Source organism: Heliangelus exortis, chromosome 9, assembly GCF_036169615.1.
Source record: "Heliangelus exortis chromosome 9, bHelExo1.hap1, whole genome shotgun sequence".
Taxonomy (NCBI): Eukaryota; Metazoa; Chordata; class Aves; order Apodiformes; family Trochilidae; genus Heliangelus; species Heliangelus exortis.
Genome location: NC_092430.1, coordinates 9,488,830 through 9,505,377, shown reverse-complemented (window position 1 = coordinate 9,505,377; position 16,548 = coordinate 9,488,830). Strand labels below are relative to the sequence as shown.

General features: G+C 50.3%; 2 protein-coding genes across 13 annotated transcripts in view; one reads left to right on the top strand and one right to left on the bottom strand.

Moving 5' to 3' along the window:
- Window positions 1–39: 39 nt before the first annotated feature.
- On the top strand, window positions 40–2,782 carry TMEM41A (transmembrane protein 41A). 5 transcript variants are annotated; one of them, XR_011727450.1, is made up of 6 exons: window positions 40–198; window positions 288–441; window positions 884–1,045; window positions 1,545–1,683; window positions 1,947–2,310; window positions 2,421–2,782. XR_011727450.1 is itself a non-coding variant. In XM_071752032.1 (5 exons), exons 1-5 carry the CDS (start codon window positions 101–103, stop codon window positions 2,165–2,167), a joined length of 774 nt encoding a protein of 257 aa, XP_071608133.1. In that variant the 5' UTR covers window positions 40–100; the 3' UTR covers window positions 2,168–2,387. The 5 variants fall into 5 exon arrangements, 3 of the variants coding, with proteins under 3 accessions (XP_071608133.1, XP_071608132.1, XP_071608134.1); XR_011727449.1 differs by having other exon boundaries at window positions 288–478; window positions 864–1,045; XM_071752032.1 differs by lacking the exon at window positions 2,421–2,782 and having other exon boundaries at window positions 1,947–2,387.
- Window positions 2,783–3,309: 527 nt separating this feature from the next.
- Window positions 3,310–16,548, bottom strand: part of MAP3K13 (mitogen-activated protein kinase kinase kinase 13) — a 79,854-nt gene continuing 66,615 nt past the window's right edge. For all 8 annotated transcript variants that reach the window (XM_071752014.1, XM_071752015.1, XM_071752016.1 and 5 more), the window contains 6 exons: window positions 15,518–15,634; window positions 14,824–14,961; window positions 13,098–13,833; window positions 11,204–11,274; window positions 8,086–8,383; window positions 3,310–7,299 (listed from right to left, as the gene is read on the bottom strand). In XM_071752014.1, coding sequence (XP_071608115.1) covers window positions 7,198–7,299; window positions 8,086–8,383; window positions 11,204–11,274; window positions 13,098–13,833; window positions 14,824–14,961; window positions 15,518–15,634 — 1,462 coding nt within the window. In that variant the 3' untranslated portion in view covers window positions 3,310–7,197. The remainder of the gene's footprint in view (window positions 7,300–8,085; window positions 8,384–11,203; window positions 11,275–13,097; window positions 13,834–14,823; window positions 14,962–15,517; window positions 15,635–16,548) is intronic.

The window sequence follows — 16,548 nt, the reverse complement described above, 5'->3', positions numbered from 1 at the left end:
GGATCCGTCCGGGCCCACCGCCCCGCCCCGCGCCTGCGCGTCCCGCCGCGGGGCCGAGCCGAGCCGGGCCGGGTCGGGGGCAGCGTTGTCCCCATGCGGGATGTGGCGGCGGCTGGCCGGGCTGGGGCTCGTCTTCACGGCCGCCACGGCCGCCCTCTGGCTGCTGTCGGTGCGATTAAACGCGGGGCAGGAGGGCAGGTGGGTGCGGGGGATTGTGTGGGTGCGGGGAGGGAGGGGGAAGCCCGGGCGGGCTGGGGATCCCAGTGGTGTTCTTCCCCCTCTCTCAGGCCGCTGCGGTTCCCGTCGGACCTGGAGGAGTTGCGGGAGTTGGCTGAGGCGCTGCGGGACTACGAGCGGCAGCACCGCGGCGCGGCTCTGGCTCTCTTCTGCGCTGCCTACCTTTACAAGCAGAGCTTCGCCATCCCCGGCTCCAGCCTGCTGGTACCGCCACGGGGACCGAACCGGGCCGGGCCGGGAGGTGGGCGGGTATGAACCCTTCCGAGGGGCTCTTTCCCCACGGACCCGCAGCAGGAGCTGCCCCGGGCACGGCAAGGTCGATGCCGCGCTGGGCGGGACATCGGGGAGGCCCAAAGCAACCGAGTTGAGGGGACACGGGGCTCTGGGGACATGGGTCCGTGTCACCGCCGGGGCTGAGCGGACACGGGGCTGTGTGCGTATGTGTCCCTGGGGTTGAGAGGACGCAGATCTTTGACCCCCGGAGCTGAGGGAGCACGGGTCTGTGCCACCTCGGGGCTGAAGGGACACGGGGCTGTGTGAGTGTCCCCGGGGCTGAGGGGACACGGGGCTGTGTGTTACCCACCCGGGGCTGAGGGGACACGGGGCTGTGCTCCCCGGTATCTCAGCCACTGCCATCCCCCTGCAGAACGTCCTGGCTGGAGCACTGTTTGGGCCCTGGACCGGACTGGTGCTGTGCTCAGTCCTGACGTCGGTGGGAGCCACCCTCTGCTACCTGCTCTCCCACGCCTTTGGAAAGCAGTTCATTGTCCACTACTTCCCCGATAAAGTGGCTGTGCTGCAAAAGAAGGTAAGCAGGCACCCTGCATGCCCCCCTCCCCTGGGGGAGGCTGCTTTTTGGGGTGACTTAGTAAAAAAAAGGCTACACAAGGGATGCATAAGATCAGGGCCTCCTCTGAGACAATCGGCTCTCCTGGGAGCAAGGTAGTTTGCAAAGGGGTACGTGGAAAATCAGAAATAAGATAATGGATGGACTAGGAAGTCCCTGTGCTCTGAAATTGTCTCCACCCATACAGTGCCATGTTACGGAGCTGGAAGTGGTTCCGCTGTTGACTTCCCACAGTCTCTCATTCAAGTTAGATCCCGTTTTCAGCACTTGCAGGGAAGGGGCTGGCACACACAGACACAGACACACACAGACACACACAGTTGCTGCTTTTCATCAGTTCCAGGCTGATGTTATGTTGCAGCACATTAGAAGAAAACTTGCATTCACTTCAGTATTGTGGCCATTCAGATGTTACTGCTGGGCAAGGAGCAGAAATAACTTGGACTGTTTCTCTTGGCAGGTAGAAGAGAACAGGAGCTGCTTATTTTTCTTCCTGTTGTTCCTGAGGCTGTTCCCCATGACACCAAACTGGTTTCTGAATCTCTCAGCTCCCATTCTAAACATCCCCATGTCCCAGTTCTTCTTCTCTGTTCTCATCGGTAAGGCCTGAGGAGGCTGTTTGAGGGGGGCAGCATGACCTGGGGTAGGATGCTGAGCTGGGGGAGGCAGAGGGGCAGTGTTTTAGCTGTGACTGTCACACTTAATTTTTTGCCTTGGTGCCGCCCCTGTAAGTCAGAGTCACTTTGCAAACAGGCAAATGAAGCAAAGGTTTGAGTCGCACCCCGTGTCTGCCTTTGGACAGGGATGTGTTTGAGATAATTTTACATGAAATCTTTTATCTTTTGCATTTTGATTCTCTCAGGTCTCACCCCATATAATTTCATCTGCGTGCAGACAGGAGCCATTCTGTCCCAGATCACCTCCTTGGATGCCATTTTCTCCTGGGACACGCTGCTCAAGCTGCTTGCGATGGCTGTGGCAGCATTGATCCCAGGGACCCTTATCAAGAAGTACAGCACGAGGCACTTGAAGCTGGATGAAGACAAGCACACTCAGTTAGTCAATGGCAAAAAGAGCTTGTGATGCCTCAGGTGCCCCAGATGTTGGGGTCTGCCTTGCAAAAGCTGCAGGTCTCTGTTCCTGTAGGTTGTGTTCTGCATGCTCTGTGCCACTGTGGGCCAAGGAGAATTGCAGATTTTAATCCTTCTTCTCATCTTAGAGGAGATGTAAGGTTCTTTCCTTTAATGAATGTTTAACAGTGCATGTATCTGCACGAGAGTATTATACAGGGACTTTGTGAACACTTTGGTAATTTGCCTGTTTCCTTTAAAATCAGACTGTCTTCTCCAGTGCACCCCAGGGGGTTGCCAGCCCACTGCAAATGTGTTACTGATGGAAAAGAACAACAGGAGGAAGGCAAATCATAGAATTGCTCAGGCTGGAAAAGACCTTCAAGATCATCGAGTCTAACCTCATCCTAACCCTATTACCCTATTTCTGATGACCCAAATCAGAACCCCCTTAGGTCCGCCCAGCTCTTGAAGATGGGAGGGGGTCCCCGCACCTCTCTCCCTGCAGTCTCTTTCTGAGGTCTGTCAGTGGCTGCTACTCCCCACAGAGACTAAAGTCGGGGGGGAGGGAAAGCATGGATGTGCCTGGCTGGCAGTGATTTGTTCCTGAAAAGCACCTTTAAACCTCCACGTTTGCTCTTGTGTAACTAGAAGGCTTCCAAAGAAGCAGGTAGGCTCTGTCTCACTTGCTGAAGACCAGCAGTGCTCCCCAGATGATACTGTGCTCTTGAGTTTCTGGTATTTGCACCTCCTTGAGTTGGCCTTCTACTTGGAGGACAAACTCTCTGGCACGGAAGGGGGGAGGTGGGAGACTCCAGAGCACCTGGGAAGGTGACAGTGAATGTGTCAGTCATTTAACAGCTGTCCCACCAGCAAGGTTCCCAGAATGAGAAGTCACACATTCAGTCCCCCAGCTCACAGGCCAAAAACCACTCATTCAACAAGTGGACACCTGATGCTCTGTGTCAGAGCTTTGTGTGTCTGACCAAGCCTCCACCCTGGCCCTTGGAGCTCCCAGGAGCTCCAGTTAAGCTGTGTTCAGAGAGGCAACACCAAGGTGCTCACTGACATGGTGTTGGTTATTAAGGGGCATTGTGACATTACCCTAAAGTACATGAGAAACCATTCCAGATCACCAGACCAGCCTGAGAAGCATTGAAGTACACTGGCTTTTTATTCCATGCATTGTTTGCTTTGATAGTCATTCTTGTTTCCATCACTGTACACTGTTCAATACAAAAAAAAAAAAAAAAAAAAAAAAAATCAAAAAAATTCAAAATCAAGTTTGTATCAGGAATCTGCGGAGCACAAGGAGGAGGAGAGAGATGAACACTACTGGACAGGGCCAAGATGAAATGGTTACTTAACACGACAGTGGGGAAGGCAACATTCAGCTCTGGGAAAAAACCTAGGCTAGTGTTCAGGAGCTGGCAGCAGCCATCAGAACTGCATCAGAGGAGCTGGGATGCTGGAAAGGGAACCCAGGGTTTGCTCCTGGCCCTGCAAATGCAGTGTTACTGAGAGGAGGAGGAGGAGGAGGAGGAGCAGAGGGGGCTGCCTGACACCTCTCAGTCCCAGAGAGTGTGAGGAACAGCAGCAGAGGTGCCCTAGAGTGGGGTGTAGAGAGCTCCTGCCCACATGCAGTTCTGGGTAGGTCTCAGGAAGGAAATCACCTCCAGAACCCCTGGCAACCACCCCACGGACCTGGGGCTGCGGGGCCATCCCTGCCCACACTCGGGTGAGGGTGGGAGGTGTGTGTGGGAGGCTGGGATCGCACCTCCAGGGGTGCAGGCAAGGGGGACAGCCCCAGAGGGAGAGCTGAGGGCTGCTGGATTCTAACAGTGCAGTCACGCAGGTGTGTAGAGAAATGAGAGCTAAAGGTGGCAGCCGGTGAGCCGAAGGGCTCAGCTCTGCTATTCCAGGCTGCAGCAGGGGCCAGCGTGTCCCCAGGCAGGGACAAGGAGGAATCAGCACACACCTGGGACAGCTGGCCCAGAAGTGTCCCAAAACCCCACACATCAAAGCTCCTCTGCAGGTCCAGAGGGACCTCAGCACATGGTGGGGGAGCTCTAAGGAGAGCCCTCAGCAACAAAAACCCCTCTGGGGATCTTTTTGAGAGGGCCTGAGCCATGGCAGGTTGGAGTCCCTGCAGAGAGGCAGTTCTGGGCTGCCCAAGGAGAGCACTGCTGCCCAGGGACAGGGCCATGGACAGGGGCTGACACAGCACTGCCTCTGGGAGCTCAGCATCCCACCAAACCTGAGCAGCAGAGTCTCTCTGGGTCACAGGGCCTGGCAGCCACTGCTAGGGGGGACATTTGATGGTAGTTCTCAGCCTCTCTTGAGGCAACTGCTTGGTCTTGCTCATTGTGTGGGTATGTAACATGCACACAGTTCTTCCACTGCTGAATTCCTGCACCCCAGCCTCCAGAGGAACCATCTGCACCACCTCTACCATACCAAAACTCCTCTCACACCACAACACCAAAGCCACCTCTGGCCCTGCCACCTTCTCCTGTCACTGGCCAAGAGACAGAGAACATTTGGGAAAAGAAATGTGGGACAGGGAGAGAGAGGAAACAAGAAACAAGCTAGCAAAGAGCTTCACTCCCCAAGGCATTCTGCCTTCCCCAGAGCTGAACTGCTGTTGTCAGTGGGGTGAGCTGGTCTCTCCCTCTCCAGCAGCCTGTTTGGTCCTACACGGGTGACCTACCCACCAGTGGATCCACTGCTGGCCACCCCTGATCTCATACCTGCTGCCCAGAGCAGTTGCCTTCCTCTCCACTTGTCCTTTTAGGATGCTCTTATTGAGGGATCTCATGATAGTTACTCACTTTGTGATCAAATCAGAAGCTACTGTCCCCCTGATCACTACTTCCCATCAGCCCAGGGGCTGCCAACTCCCTCTGCAACAGGAACAAAGCACAGCTTTGACCCCAAAGAATATCAGGGGGCCCTGGGGCTGACTGCATCCATCCCTCTCAGACCAGCCCTGAGAGGTTCTCTGCCCTGGTCTAACAGCATCCTTGGAGATCAGGAGAGGCAGCAGCCACTGAGAGCTGCTGAGACCAGCTCTGTTCCCATCCCCCCAGCCCCTGGGGAGAAGGAACATCACACAAAGAGATTGCAGTTGTGCTAGCACTGAAACCAACCTTCTGATCTACAGAAATGAGAATAAATAATAAAATAACATAACTTAAGATCTGTGTGTAGTCCAGCTACAAAAATTTAAAAATATGGGATAATTTAACTCATACAATACTGCTCTCTGCATAAGACATTTTCCTTCATTTTGCCATGAGGCTATAAATTACCACAGTTAAATTCAAACCAAATATTTTAACACAAAATGTAAACAAACAAAGCAACAGAAGTACCTGTCCATAGTCCAGCTCCTGCCGTTCATCTCAGGCTGGCGTGCACCAGACTGCAGGGCAAGTCCCTGCAAGGTGGCCACGTATGTGACACGACACAGCCACACGCGTGACAGGGCCACACGCGTGACAGGGCCACGCCAGCCAGCACGCCAGGAAGGGCAGAGGGAAAGCTTTTGCAGGGGGACATCAACTAAAGCAGGGGAAGGGGGGAAAAGAAACGTGCTCTAGTGTTTTGTTCTCTTTAAATATTGACTTAGAAGAGTAGTGTTTGAAGGGAAGGCACTATGAGTTCTATCAGAAAACATTTTTCCCATCTGCCTGTCACACCCCAGTGCTACCCTCACTTCCACCTGCAGAGGTTCAGCCTGAGGGAGAAAGGGAGGCCCCAGGGCACACCTGAGACACAGCTGTGCCACAGCCACAACCCAGAGTCCCCGTGCAACCTGTTTTGCACAAAGCCTGACGTGAAGGGCAGGCAGCTGTCAATGCTTTCGAGAACATACAGTGAATGAGGAGACAGAGCAGGGCTGATGCTCTCATCCAGGCCAGTGATTCCTAGTCTGCCCCCTCAACACACAGCTCTCTGCTGGTTATATTGGTGCTGTCGTAGGTGAGAGACTGCTTCTCCAAGTCCAGTCCAGGCAGCTCCAGTTTCCTCCCCAGAAGAGAGCTCCAGCTCTGCGGAATGTGCCATCCACCGCTTGCAAGTCCTTGCTTTTCCAACACTGATTTGTTGATTGATTTCTCTGACTGACTGAAACAGACAGGAGGTAAGAGGAGGAAGCAAACTGGGAAATGGCACGCTGTGTCTGAAAGAGGTTTCCCTGCTCAACGCTGCCAGAGTGAAGCAAGGATGATGTTAAGAAGTGCTCTTATACCAATTCTGGAGAGGACGAGGTTAGAATACATTTGCAGGATCTCACAACAAAACGCTGATTAAAAAAAAAAAAAAAAACCAGAAGAAACTAAAAATCCTGAAAATAAAACCCATTCTTACATTCCTGGGGATGTCTTGACTCAGAAGACCCTGGTGTCAGCACCTCAGTACCAATTTGCTCCAGGAACATGTCCACCTTCTGATTAAAAATGACCCAGCTGGTTATACTGAATATGCTTTGTTCACAGGTTACCCTACGGGAAGGTCTTTTTTTTTTTTTAATGCTTCCTCATTTGATAAGACTGAGTGGTTTAGTTTTCTTGATCTGTTCTCCAATCTTCAGGGCCATGAGGCCTGGTCCCCTGTGAAAGCAGCAAGAGAATCCTCCGTGTTTGTACACAAAGCTGTCCAGGCAGGACTCCCAGGATGTTCTCTGTAATGTGCTTGCTTTCTGAACTTTTTTGTTTGTTTTGTGTTTTTGCAACAAGTCTGTGTGTCTATAAATACAATCCACTCTTTACAGTAAAAAGTGTTACAATGTCAAAAAAATAAATATCCATGTTACAGTAACTAGATTATTCAATAAAATACATCCCTGCCATTCTTGATTGAAATGCTCAAAGAGAATTAATTTCATTTGGACATTTTCCAGAGATTCAGGTTATTGCAAATCACTCCTGGGGTGGGAAGGAGAAGCATCTTCTCTTCCTCTAAAGTGTGATGAAGGGGAATGAAGTGGAATCTCAGGGAAATCAAAATGCCAGTATCAGGAAGCTTTGGGGGAGATCTGTATTACCAAGTAGCAGAGCTGCAGGGCTTATTGGTCCTGACTGTGGCATCAGAACATTCCCCTTCAGAAGAGTCACAGTCTGATTCTCCAAACTGTGCTGGGTTCTGCAAAACAAAAGGGAAGGAAAAGATCTAAGCAATGTTCCTGCACTGCAGACCAACCACCCCAGCCCAGTCTGTAACAGCAGACAGGCAAAGGTCACCACCAGCAGAGGAGGAGTGATCATCAGCACACAGGAGATAGCAAAGACACACAAGCACCCTACCAAAGGTCACTTGTCTCCCTTCAATGAGGAGACAGCCAAAAAATTCTTGGTCAGAGCACCAAACACAGTTAAGAGTTCTGAGGAGATGGTGCAGCAGGCTTTGCCCTACCCCTCCCAAACACTTGAAAGACAGGAGAAGAAAATCATTCCAGCTCCATCAGCAAAGGCTGAGGCAATCAGTTCTGTTTCACCACCTACTTTATGTGTTTGGGTTTTTTTATCCCACTTAATGCAATTAACATCACACCTCCCAACATCACACCTTGACTCACAAATTACATCCAGTTTGAGCTACTTTCCCCCAGCCACTCATCTGGCCAAACACGAGAAAGTTTGCAGGGGTACCTCCACCCCAGCAGCACACCCTAGGCAGTCATACAACCTTTTGACCCTTCCATAACATCAAAGGTAACATGGTGAGCCCCTGGCCCAGGTTGCCCCATCCCTGGCAGTGTTCAAGGCCAGGCTGGATGGTGCTTGGCATAAGCTGGGCTGGTGGGAAGTGTCCCTGCCCATGCAATAGGGTTGGAACTGATTGATCTTTAAGATCCCTTCCAACCCAAACCATTCTGTGATTCTAACATTGGTTTTTTTTCAGAAGGAAGAGGGGAATTGCTAAACTCACCTCACAGCTGTGTTCATCTGCACAAAGTTTGCCCAGGGACATCTGAGTCTTGACCCTCCGCACAGCACACTCTTTGTCTGAAAGCCCATCAGACTGGGTGGAGATTTCGATGGGGATCTCTGGAGTCTGGGACAACATGTCCTCCAGCTTCTCAGCCAGCTCATCTTCCAGCTTGGTGGCCAGCTCATCTGGGCTGTTTGAATGATCACTTGTGTTCCCTTCCTCCCCGTCTGACACAGAGAAGTTCTCCGAGCTGAAGGTTGAGTAGGATTGGCAGCTACTGATGCAGCGGTGAGGTCTGCAAACCGGGAGAGGAGCTCAGTGGTCACCTTGTACCACAGTGCAGAGGAAAAACAGCTTCCTGGGGGCTGTGTTTGGCTTCTCTGCTACACCCAGCCTTGACAGCCACCCCCACCCCCACCCCTCGTGGTGCCCATTCCTGTCCTCAAATTCAAAATTTGAGCAAAACAAGCCCTATCCCCAAAAAAGGTTTTACAGCAAGCTTCCAAGAGCCTCTTCCCACCCTCAGAACACATCTCCTGCTGAGTCATAACTGATCCACAAGGCTGGCAGCAAGAGCTCTGCAAAGCTGTTGGGCTGCCTGTCACATCCTGGTGCTATGGAAATCTACCACCTTCTGAACGATTTAGTTCAAGAGCTGAATCTTGTAATTCACCCATTCTTAATGTGGCCTTGTTTGCTACATGTTCATACTAGCTGATCTGCCCTCGAGCATATTTTTCTCTGACAGTTCTTTTTCCCAAGGAAAGGCTGTGCTGCAAGGTTGGAGCTAATTCAGCAGGGAACATCTGCACCACCTCCTGCTGATCCCAACAGCCAGGCTAGAATGTGAGCTCAAAAAAATCAGCTCACTGTTACTTGAATGTGAAAATCACCTCAGGCCAGGATTCAACACTAGTGGTACACAGCTGACTGAACATGCCAGGAGACCCACAACAGGTCATCATGTTAAATCAGGAGGAGGCAATTTGTCACCCAAGTTAGGAAACCACAAAAGAAGCAACAATCACACACACAAGAACCATCAGAGAACTCATCTAAGCCCAGTGCTCTGTCTCCAGCCCTAGGCAGGAAGAAATAATCTGAGAAACAGGAGAGCAAGGAATTCAGAGAGAGCTGGCTTTCCCCTGGCATATCCACCTGGTTTGTACCATTCAGCAGATCTGACTCCTATGCTGAAGCTCAGACCCAGATGACAGTGCCTAACAGGCACTGATGGATCTGTACTCCATAAATTTGACACTTACGACTCACTGCTGTTTTGTTTTCCACAGCACACCTTGGCAATGAGCTCCACATCTGGAAATGTTTTGATGGAAAAACCCCTGCCTTTTGCTCATCTTATCCAACCCACCTCCTGGGTTTGTTCACCAGGTGTGCCTAGCAGAAATAGGAGGAATCATTCCTTGACTACTTTCTCCACATAACTGATGATTTCATGCACCTCCAGCATTGCCTCTCCTCCTGCTAGACAAATACTTCTTGTGGATTTCATCTCTTCTTTGGAAAACATCTCTAACCATTGTTGTCACACTTCTCACCTACCTCTTCAAATTTTACCATGGTCTTTAACCTGGGTCAATGAAGGTGGCAGTTAGGATTCAAGCTGCAAATGTGCTATGTATGCATACAGTGGCAGAGCAGCTTTGATTTTCTTCTGAGAAACAGAGACCCCACCTGGAGCACTGTGTCCAGTGCTTGAGTCCCCAACATCAGAAGGACACAGAGCTCCTGGAACTTGTCCAGAGCAGAGCCACTGAAATGCTCAGAGAGCTGAGCACCTCCCTGTGAAGCCAGGATGAGGGATTGGGGGTGTTCAGCCTGGAGAAGAGGAGGCTCCCAGGTGACCTGATAGCAACCTTCCAATACCTGAACGGGCTACAACAAAGCTTTTGACATGGGTGTGTAGTGAGAGGACAAGGGGAAAGGGTTTAAAACTTGAAGAGGGGAGATTCAGGTTGGACATCAGGAAAAGATTCTTTCTTGTGAAGATGCTGAGCCCCTGGCCCAGGTTGCCCAGAGAAGCTGTGGCTGCCCCATCCCTGGCAGTGTCTCAGGTCAGGCTGGATGGGGCTTGGAGCAACCTGGGCAGGTGGGAGGTGGCCCTGCCCATGGAAGGGGATTGGAACTGGATGAGCTTTAAGGTCCCTTCCAGCTCAAACCATCATTCTGTGCTCAGCCCCAGAACCCCTTTCATCCTCTCCCTCCTCACAGGCACCAGCCTGTTCCTCCCCACCCTGCCAGCTGCTTCTTCAGAGCTGGTGACCACAGGGAACCCCTCATGTGTCCCACTTTGACTTGGCAGGTGGCAACAGAATGTACCAGGGACACTGGATTGGACATTTAAGGAGGGGGTCCTCTACTCCAAAACTGAATGAAGATGTGATCCCTTATAAAGTACACGACTCCACTGAAAAGGAGGTCCCTTCCAACCCTAGCCTTGGAACCCTAGCATTTCAACCCTGTGATTCTTGATTCTGTGATTCTCTGCTCTTTTCCTAACAACCTGTCATCTATCTGCCCACAGGATCCCTTCTGCACTTCAATCAACTGCTTTCATAAAGCTGCTGCACCAATGCCATCATATCCTTCCTAAGGCCAGGACTGTAAAGCCCACTATTAGATTTGCTTCAGTAGGAACAGCCCCTCAAGTCCTATTTTTACAGGCAACACCATCAAATCTGATCTACCATGTTGTCACTTAGCTCTTCAACCCTACTTGAATTCAACTACAAAGGCTGAAGCCTGACCCACTGTTGTTCATCAACAACATTTGAGCGAGTTCACAAAGGATCCCAACATCCAGCCAGTCTGATTCTGGTGGAACAGATGCAGCAAATTATTCCTAGAGGTTGAATAATATTATGAAGTTTGACCAAGCTGTGCTACAAACAGAATAAAATGGAAAACTGTGACGAGATAACACCTCAGAGCAGGCTGAAAAAAAACAGTGAGTGGACATGAAGGATCAGCTGAGGGCAATGTGACACATGGGATTCTGTTCTTTTGCTGGAACCTTCCAATGCTGTCCACTGGCCTGGCAGTTCTCTTGAGTTCTGTCCCACCAAAGAGAGATTGGAGTGAATTCACCTTTTACCTTTGTCTACGAGGAAACTCCACTTCGCTGTCTACTTCGCCCTCTTCCTCTTCTGAGGATTCATCACCGCTCTGGCAGAGGACAAGAATTGTATCACACATGGGAAAGAACAAACACACAACTACAGTGCTTCCCCTTGGTCCTCCAGGACAAAGTCTCTGTGTCAATGGGCTGCAGTCTAGACAAGAAAAGAACTTCCCTATCAGTGCAAACTGATTCAGGCACCTTCTTACAAGAGGTTATTTTCAGGGAGAGCCTGAAGGCTGACATTTCTGAAGTTGGAGTGATTGACTTTGAAATACACTGGAGTACTTGAGCAGGCATAATGTTTTTGAGCAGTACATAATGTTCTGGCCTTTGAAAGAAGCAAATCAACTGATTGGGATCACACTGAAATCCACATAAATTATTGAGCTGTTCTGGCACTCTTGGCTCAACAACTTTGATCCCCTTTCACATGAGCCCATCATAGAGGAGAACTCAACCTTTGCTGGTGGGTTTCACCAATGAGAACTTGAGTTTTGTCCCATTCCTTTACCTCAGTGAACACAGAGCTTTTTATTCTCCTTTTCCTATATAAATCTTTCCCCTACACTAATTTTTACAGCCTCCTTCTATCCTGTCCACCCTGCCAATCCCTGGTTCAGAATTGGCCTCTGTCCCATACCATCCCATTCCATCCCATCCCAACCCCTTGTAACACAAGCTACTCCTCCTCCCTTCTTTCTGGGCCCAAGCCACACTCTTGCCTAGTACTCTATTCCTTTACTTTTTCACTCAGGCCCAGTTCTCCTGCCCTCTGAACTCCATTCAGAGTTTTTTCTACTCTCGTCACCTGGATGGAAGCAGGAGGAATGAAGAAGTGTATCTGTGCAACTGTGCTGTAACATCTTTTTGACTCTTGAAAAATCTTCACCAAAAAAGCCCAAAACATTTGTGACTTTCAGTCAAGGGGGGACAGTTTCTGGTGGGTGCAGCAAAAGGCGCAAAATGTTGAACTTCTGTTCCATAGCACAGCAGTGCCACGGTTTCTCCATGAAGCTGTGACATGATATTTAGCATCACCAGAAGAATGCATTTACCCTTTGTCTTGTGTTGCCAAAGGCTTGAAAAGATTTTAAGCCTGTTTCAACAACAAAAAAAATTCAGTAGACCAAATTTCAGCTCAAAAAAAAAACCCCCCAAAAATGGCAAGTACCGGCATTAAGCACCATCAAACCCTCACCTGACAACCCTCATCATCACCAGAACACTCTGATGTGCCTACAGCACTTCTCAAGAAAAGTGACTTTAAAAGTGTGTCCAGATCACAAAGCAATGTCTGGAGAGGCACAATAATCTTTAAGACAAAGCTGAATACATAACCATGTGCGTGGGCTTTGCTACTGCCTTCTAACCAGAGGACTGGAGCACCTTCCATAGGAGGAGAGGCTGAGAAAGCTGGGTCTGCCAGCCCTGGGAAGAGAAAGCTTGGGGGAGACCTTATTATGATGTTTCTGTACTTGTAGGTGGCTATAAAGAAGATGGAGCCTCCCTGTTGACAAGGAGTCCCATGGACAAGACAAGGGGCAATAGGCACAAGTTGCTCCTGGGGAGATTCCAATTGGACACAAGAGGTAAATTTTTCAATCTGAGGACAGTCAGACATTGGAATGGACTCCCAGGATTCCCTCACCTTGGAAAGCTTGAACTCTCAGCTCAAAGGGATGCTGAGACATCTCATATGAGCAATAATATTAGAAGGGTTGGACCAGATGATCCTTGAGGTCCCTTCCAATCTGACATCCTAGGATTCTATGATAGTCTATGCCACGCATTTTTGGTGGAGAGGAGAAAGAGGAGCAAGCTTTGGGTGTTGTGGTTTTTTTTTCAAATCACTCTGCTTTGTCCTTACCTTTTGAAGGGGTCTTGCTTTGCAAGGCAGCACTGAGGAAGCCATGTGCTGGGGAGTGCCCAGGGCGGATGCTGACTTGGAGCTGCTGAAGCCCTCTTCTTCCTCCATCTTCTCCATGAACTGAGCGTTGTCATACAGGGCAGCAGACGCCGGTGACTGCGACCGGCTCACCCCCGTCTCCACAGGTGACATCTGCCCCTGCCCGCCGTCCCCTTCCCTGCACTGTGAGCAGGGGTTGTACGGCTCCGTCTGGCAACACTCCCAATCCTCAGCTTTCCTCTCCTGGCTCTCCAGATTCCTTCGGCTGTCCGCTTCCATGGCCGTGGAGATGAGGTCGGGGCTGGACCCCGACATCCGCCGCTGCGCGTGGTTGCTGAGGGGGCTCCGCAGCGCCGCCGCCGGCCCAAAGTACCTCAGGTTGTTGGCGCAGCTGGCGATGTCCTGCCCGTGGGCGTGGAGCCGTGGGGAGTGATGGCCGTGGGGGTGGCCGTGGCCAGGTGGGTGAGGGGAATGATGAGGAGGTGGAGGGGGGGATGCGTCGTCCTGCGCCGGCTGGTTTTTCAAGATCCCTGCAAAATCGTTGTAGCTGCCTTTGCTGTTCCCCCGGCGGTGCCGCGGCTTGCTGCGGTAGCGGCTCTTGCCGCTCAGCGTGGACATTTTGGGACTCCCTGAGACTGGTGAGCTGTTGGACGCTGCTTCGGTGCTGGGTATGCCCTCTGACTTCAGCAGGTCTGGCCTGGGAGAGAGTCAGCAGAGGTTACACGTGAAAACACAAACTAAGAAATGAGGCTGGCTGGGAGCCAGGGTGAAGAGGCAGCTGGTGCCATAAGCACACTCTGCTTTAAAAATCTACTGCCCGCCCTCCCCTTCAGCCCTTTGACTGCTGCATCTAGTTTCCTTTGATTCTCTCCACTCAATGTCCTTTCCGTTCAGCCCATCATGCTCCACACTCCTTTCTTGATGTTTTTTTTCCATTATCTGCCACATCCTCTCCTTTTTCCGCTCTCATTTTGATGTTCTGCTCCCAAAATAGCTCCCTCCTAAGACCTTGGTGTAGGACACGTCTCTTGCCATGTGCATACACAACGCTCAGCACAATAGGGTCCCAATCTGCTGATGGTTATCAGCCTGCCCCTTTCAGCAGTGTGTGTGGATATTAATTCAGAAGTGAGGATTCACTCTTAATCAGGACTTTCTAACTCCTGGATAACCCAGGAAAGGAAAAAAGAAAACAAACTCCTTTGAAAAACAACCCATTTTCTGAAAGACATGTGTGGAAGAGAAATAGCAGAAGGGGCAGAACAAATCCCCAAATCTCAAATCCCACTTCAATTCCTTAACAGAGAATCCATCCTCACTGAGCACCAGCTGATTTCCACAATCCCTCACCCTGTTTATTACCATTCAAGTCAAGGACGACGTAAACTGCTCTCTGCTTGGATAGTTAGGAGTTTGAGATGCACATTAGAGACCTCGTGTCAAAGCACCATCATCTGTAAAAAATCATAGGGGCCAAACAGTGCCAGAGAGCTGCCCAGGTAGAAGGGACGGCAGGATTTACCCTCTTTTCCCCTTAAGATCATTAAATAATTGTGGTTCTGAGGATCAGCCCAGGCTCAAGAGTGAACACCCCTTTGGCTTGTTGTCAGGTGGAAAGGGCAGCAAGCTGCCTGCTCATCCCACTGGGGAGCTACTGCTGGATCCTGGCCCAGAACCAGGGTCTTACCGTTTGGTCTGGCTGCCTGGCTTATGGGAGACCCCCTTTCTCTTCATCAGCTTCTCCACTGTGTTGGGGTGGATTATTGGTCTGACTGGGTGGCGTTTGTAAGTCCCAGGGTATTTCTTTTCCACTGCTTGTTCCCTCCTGAAACATTGAGGTAGTAAAAAGGAAAAAAAAAAACCCAACACAATAAAACAGATCAGTTTTCTCTTTACCCAACTGCATGCAGCTCCTGATGGACACAGCCCCACTGGGAGCACACTGTGGGCCTGCTGCTCAGCTGTGGCTGAGGGAAACCCAATGTGCTGCTCTGGGGAAGGACAGAGTAATTTTCTAAATTCTCTCTGCAGAGATCAGGCAGTTGGAACCAGGCCCTGGTGCAGAGTCCAGAAACAGCACTGCTCCTTCCCCTTTTTAGAGTGGCCAAAGCATGCCAACAGCAAATGGGAAAGGTGCCTTTCTCCCAGCCAGGAAGTACTGGGACAAGATATGTGCACTAAGTGGTCTGCAGTAAGCTGCTCTGCAGGAGCCTGTCTCTGTGTGCAGCTCTTTCTTTACCCTGGAAGCTTGTCAGGGGAAACCAAATCTACAAATAACACCATGCATTTAAAAATTAAGCACTGTTTTGTTTTGGGGTTTTTTCCCTCCTGTAGGCATACTGCCACACGTGTGGCACGCCATGATGCCCAGAGATACATACTTTATGAGCTCCTTCTCACGGACCTCCAGCTGCAACATGATGGCACTGAGCTCCATGTACAAGTTATTGGCTCGCTCCAGCTTCCTCTCATAGTGCTCACGGATATCCAGTGCATGCCTGAAAAACAGAAAAGTCATTATTCAACAGCCTGATGCCCACAGACCAAGAGAGGATAACAAGGATAAGTACAGGTGCTTCAGGAAAAGGCCGCCTCAAAGTCAAATTTGCACTGAAGTCCAGGTAGAGTTTAGAGTGCAAGAGGATTAAGTGCTTGGTAGAGCAACAATTCACGTTATGATTTAGAAAGGGGTAAACAGTCTTGAAAAAGTGACAATGCTCCACACTAGAGAAGCTGTACATGCCTAACATGCACCCACAAGCCCTCTGGCCAAGCCCTGATCATCCTGTTTGCAAGAGAAGGAGCAAAGTCCACTTCTAAAGAATCACAAAAAGGTTGGAAAGGACCTCAAAGAGCTCATTGAGTCCAATCCTCCTGCCAGAGCAGGAAGAATCAGGGCAAGAAGACATCTGTTTGTAGTTCATAATAAGCAATGTGCCTCTACAGCTGCAGTATATTTGCAGAAGACATCTTGAATCACAGCTGAAAGATGTGACCATCAACAGCTCCCTAGGGCTAGGGAATGCTGATCAACAACCACAACAAGCTGGCTGGACAAGATTTCCTGTGGTTTCTCAGGTTTGACACAGAACTGCTACTTGCTGGTTTATGTTTCTCTCTCATAACTCTATTTTCAAACTGGTATCACAGAAGATAACACTTTTCTTTCTTAAATAAACATTCTGCTTTCATTTTTAAGTCAGACATTCAAAATGCGTCCCAATGGGCTCGGAAGCGTGTTCACTTCTCTGGGAACAACTAATCCAAAGGAAGTGTCAGAGCAGAGAAAGCTCACAGCAAGCTGCAAAATGCATTTTCCACTGAGGTGGATGTAATCACAAGCACCAAAACTCAGACAGAAATAAGCCCCTGGTTAACGCACAAGCCTGGAGCAAACTGCTCAGACTGCTCA

Bases quoted from the DNA above. Each gene is read 5' to 3' on its own strand.
- TMEM41A (XM_071752031.1), top strand. From the start codon at position 101: ATGTGGCGGCGGCTGGCCGGGCTGGGGCTCGTCTTCACGGCCGCCACG. The intron at 199-287 runs GTGGGTGCGGGG...CCCCTCTCTCAG, and splicing joins AACGCGGGGCAGGAGGGCAG to GCCGCTGCGGTTCCCGTCGG. The intron at 479-863 runs GTGGGCGGGTAT...CCGGTATCTCAG, and splicing joins GAACCGGGCCGGGCCGGGAG to CCACTGCCATCCCCCTGCAG.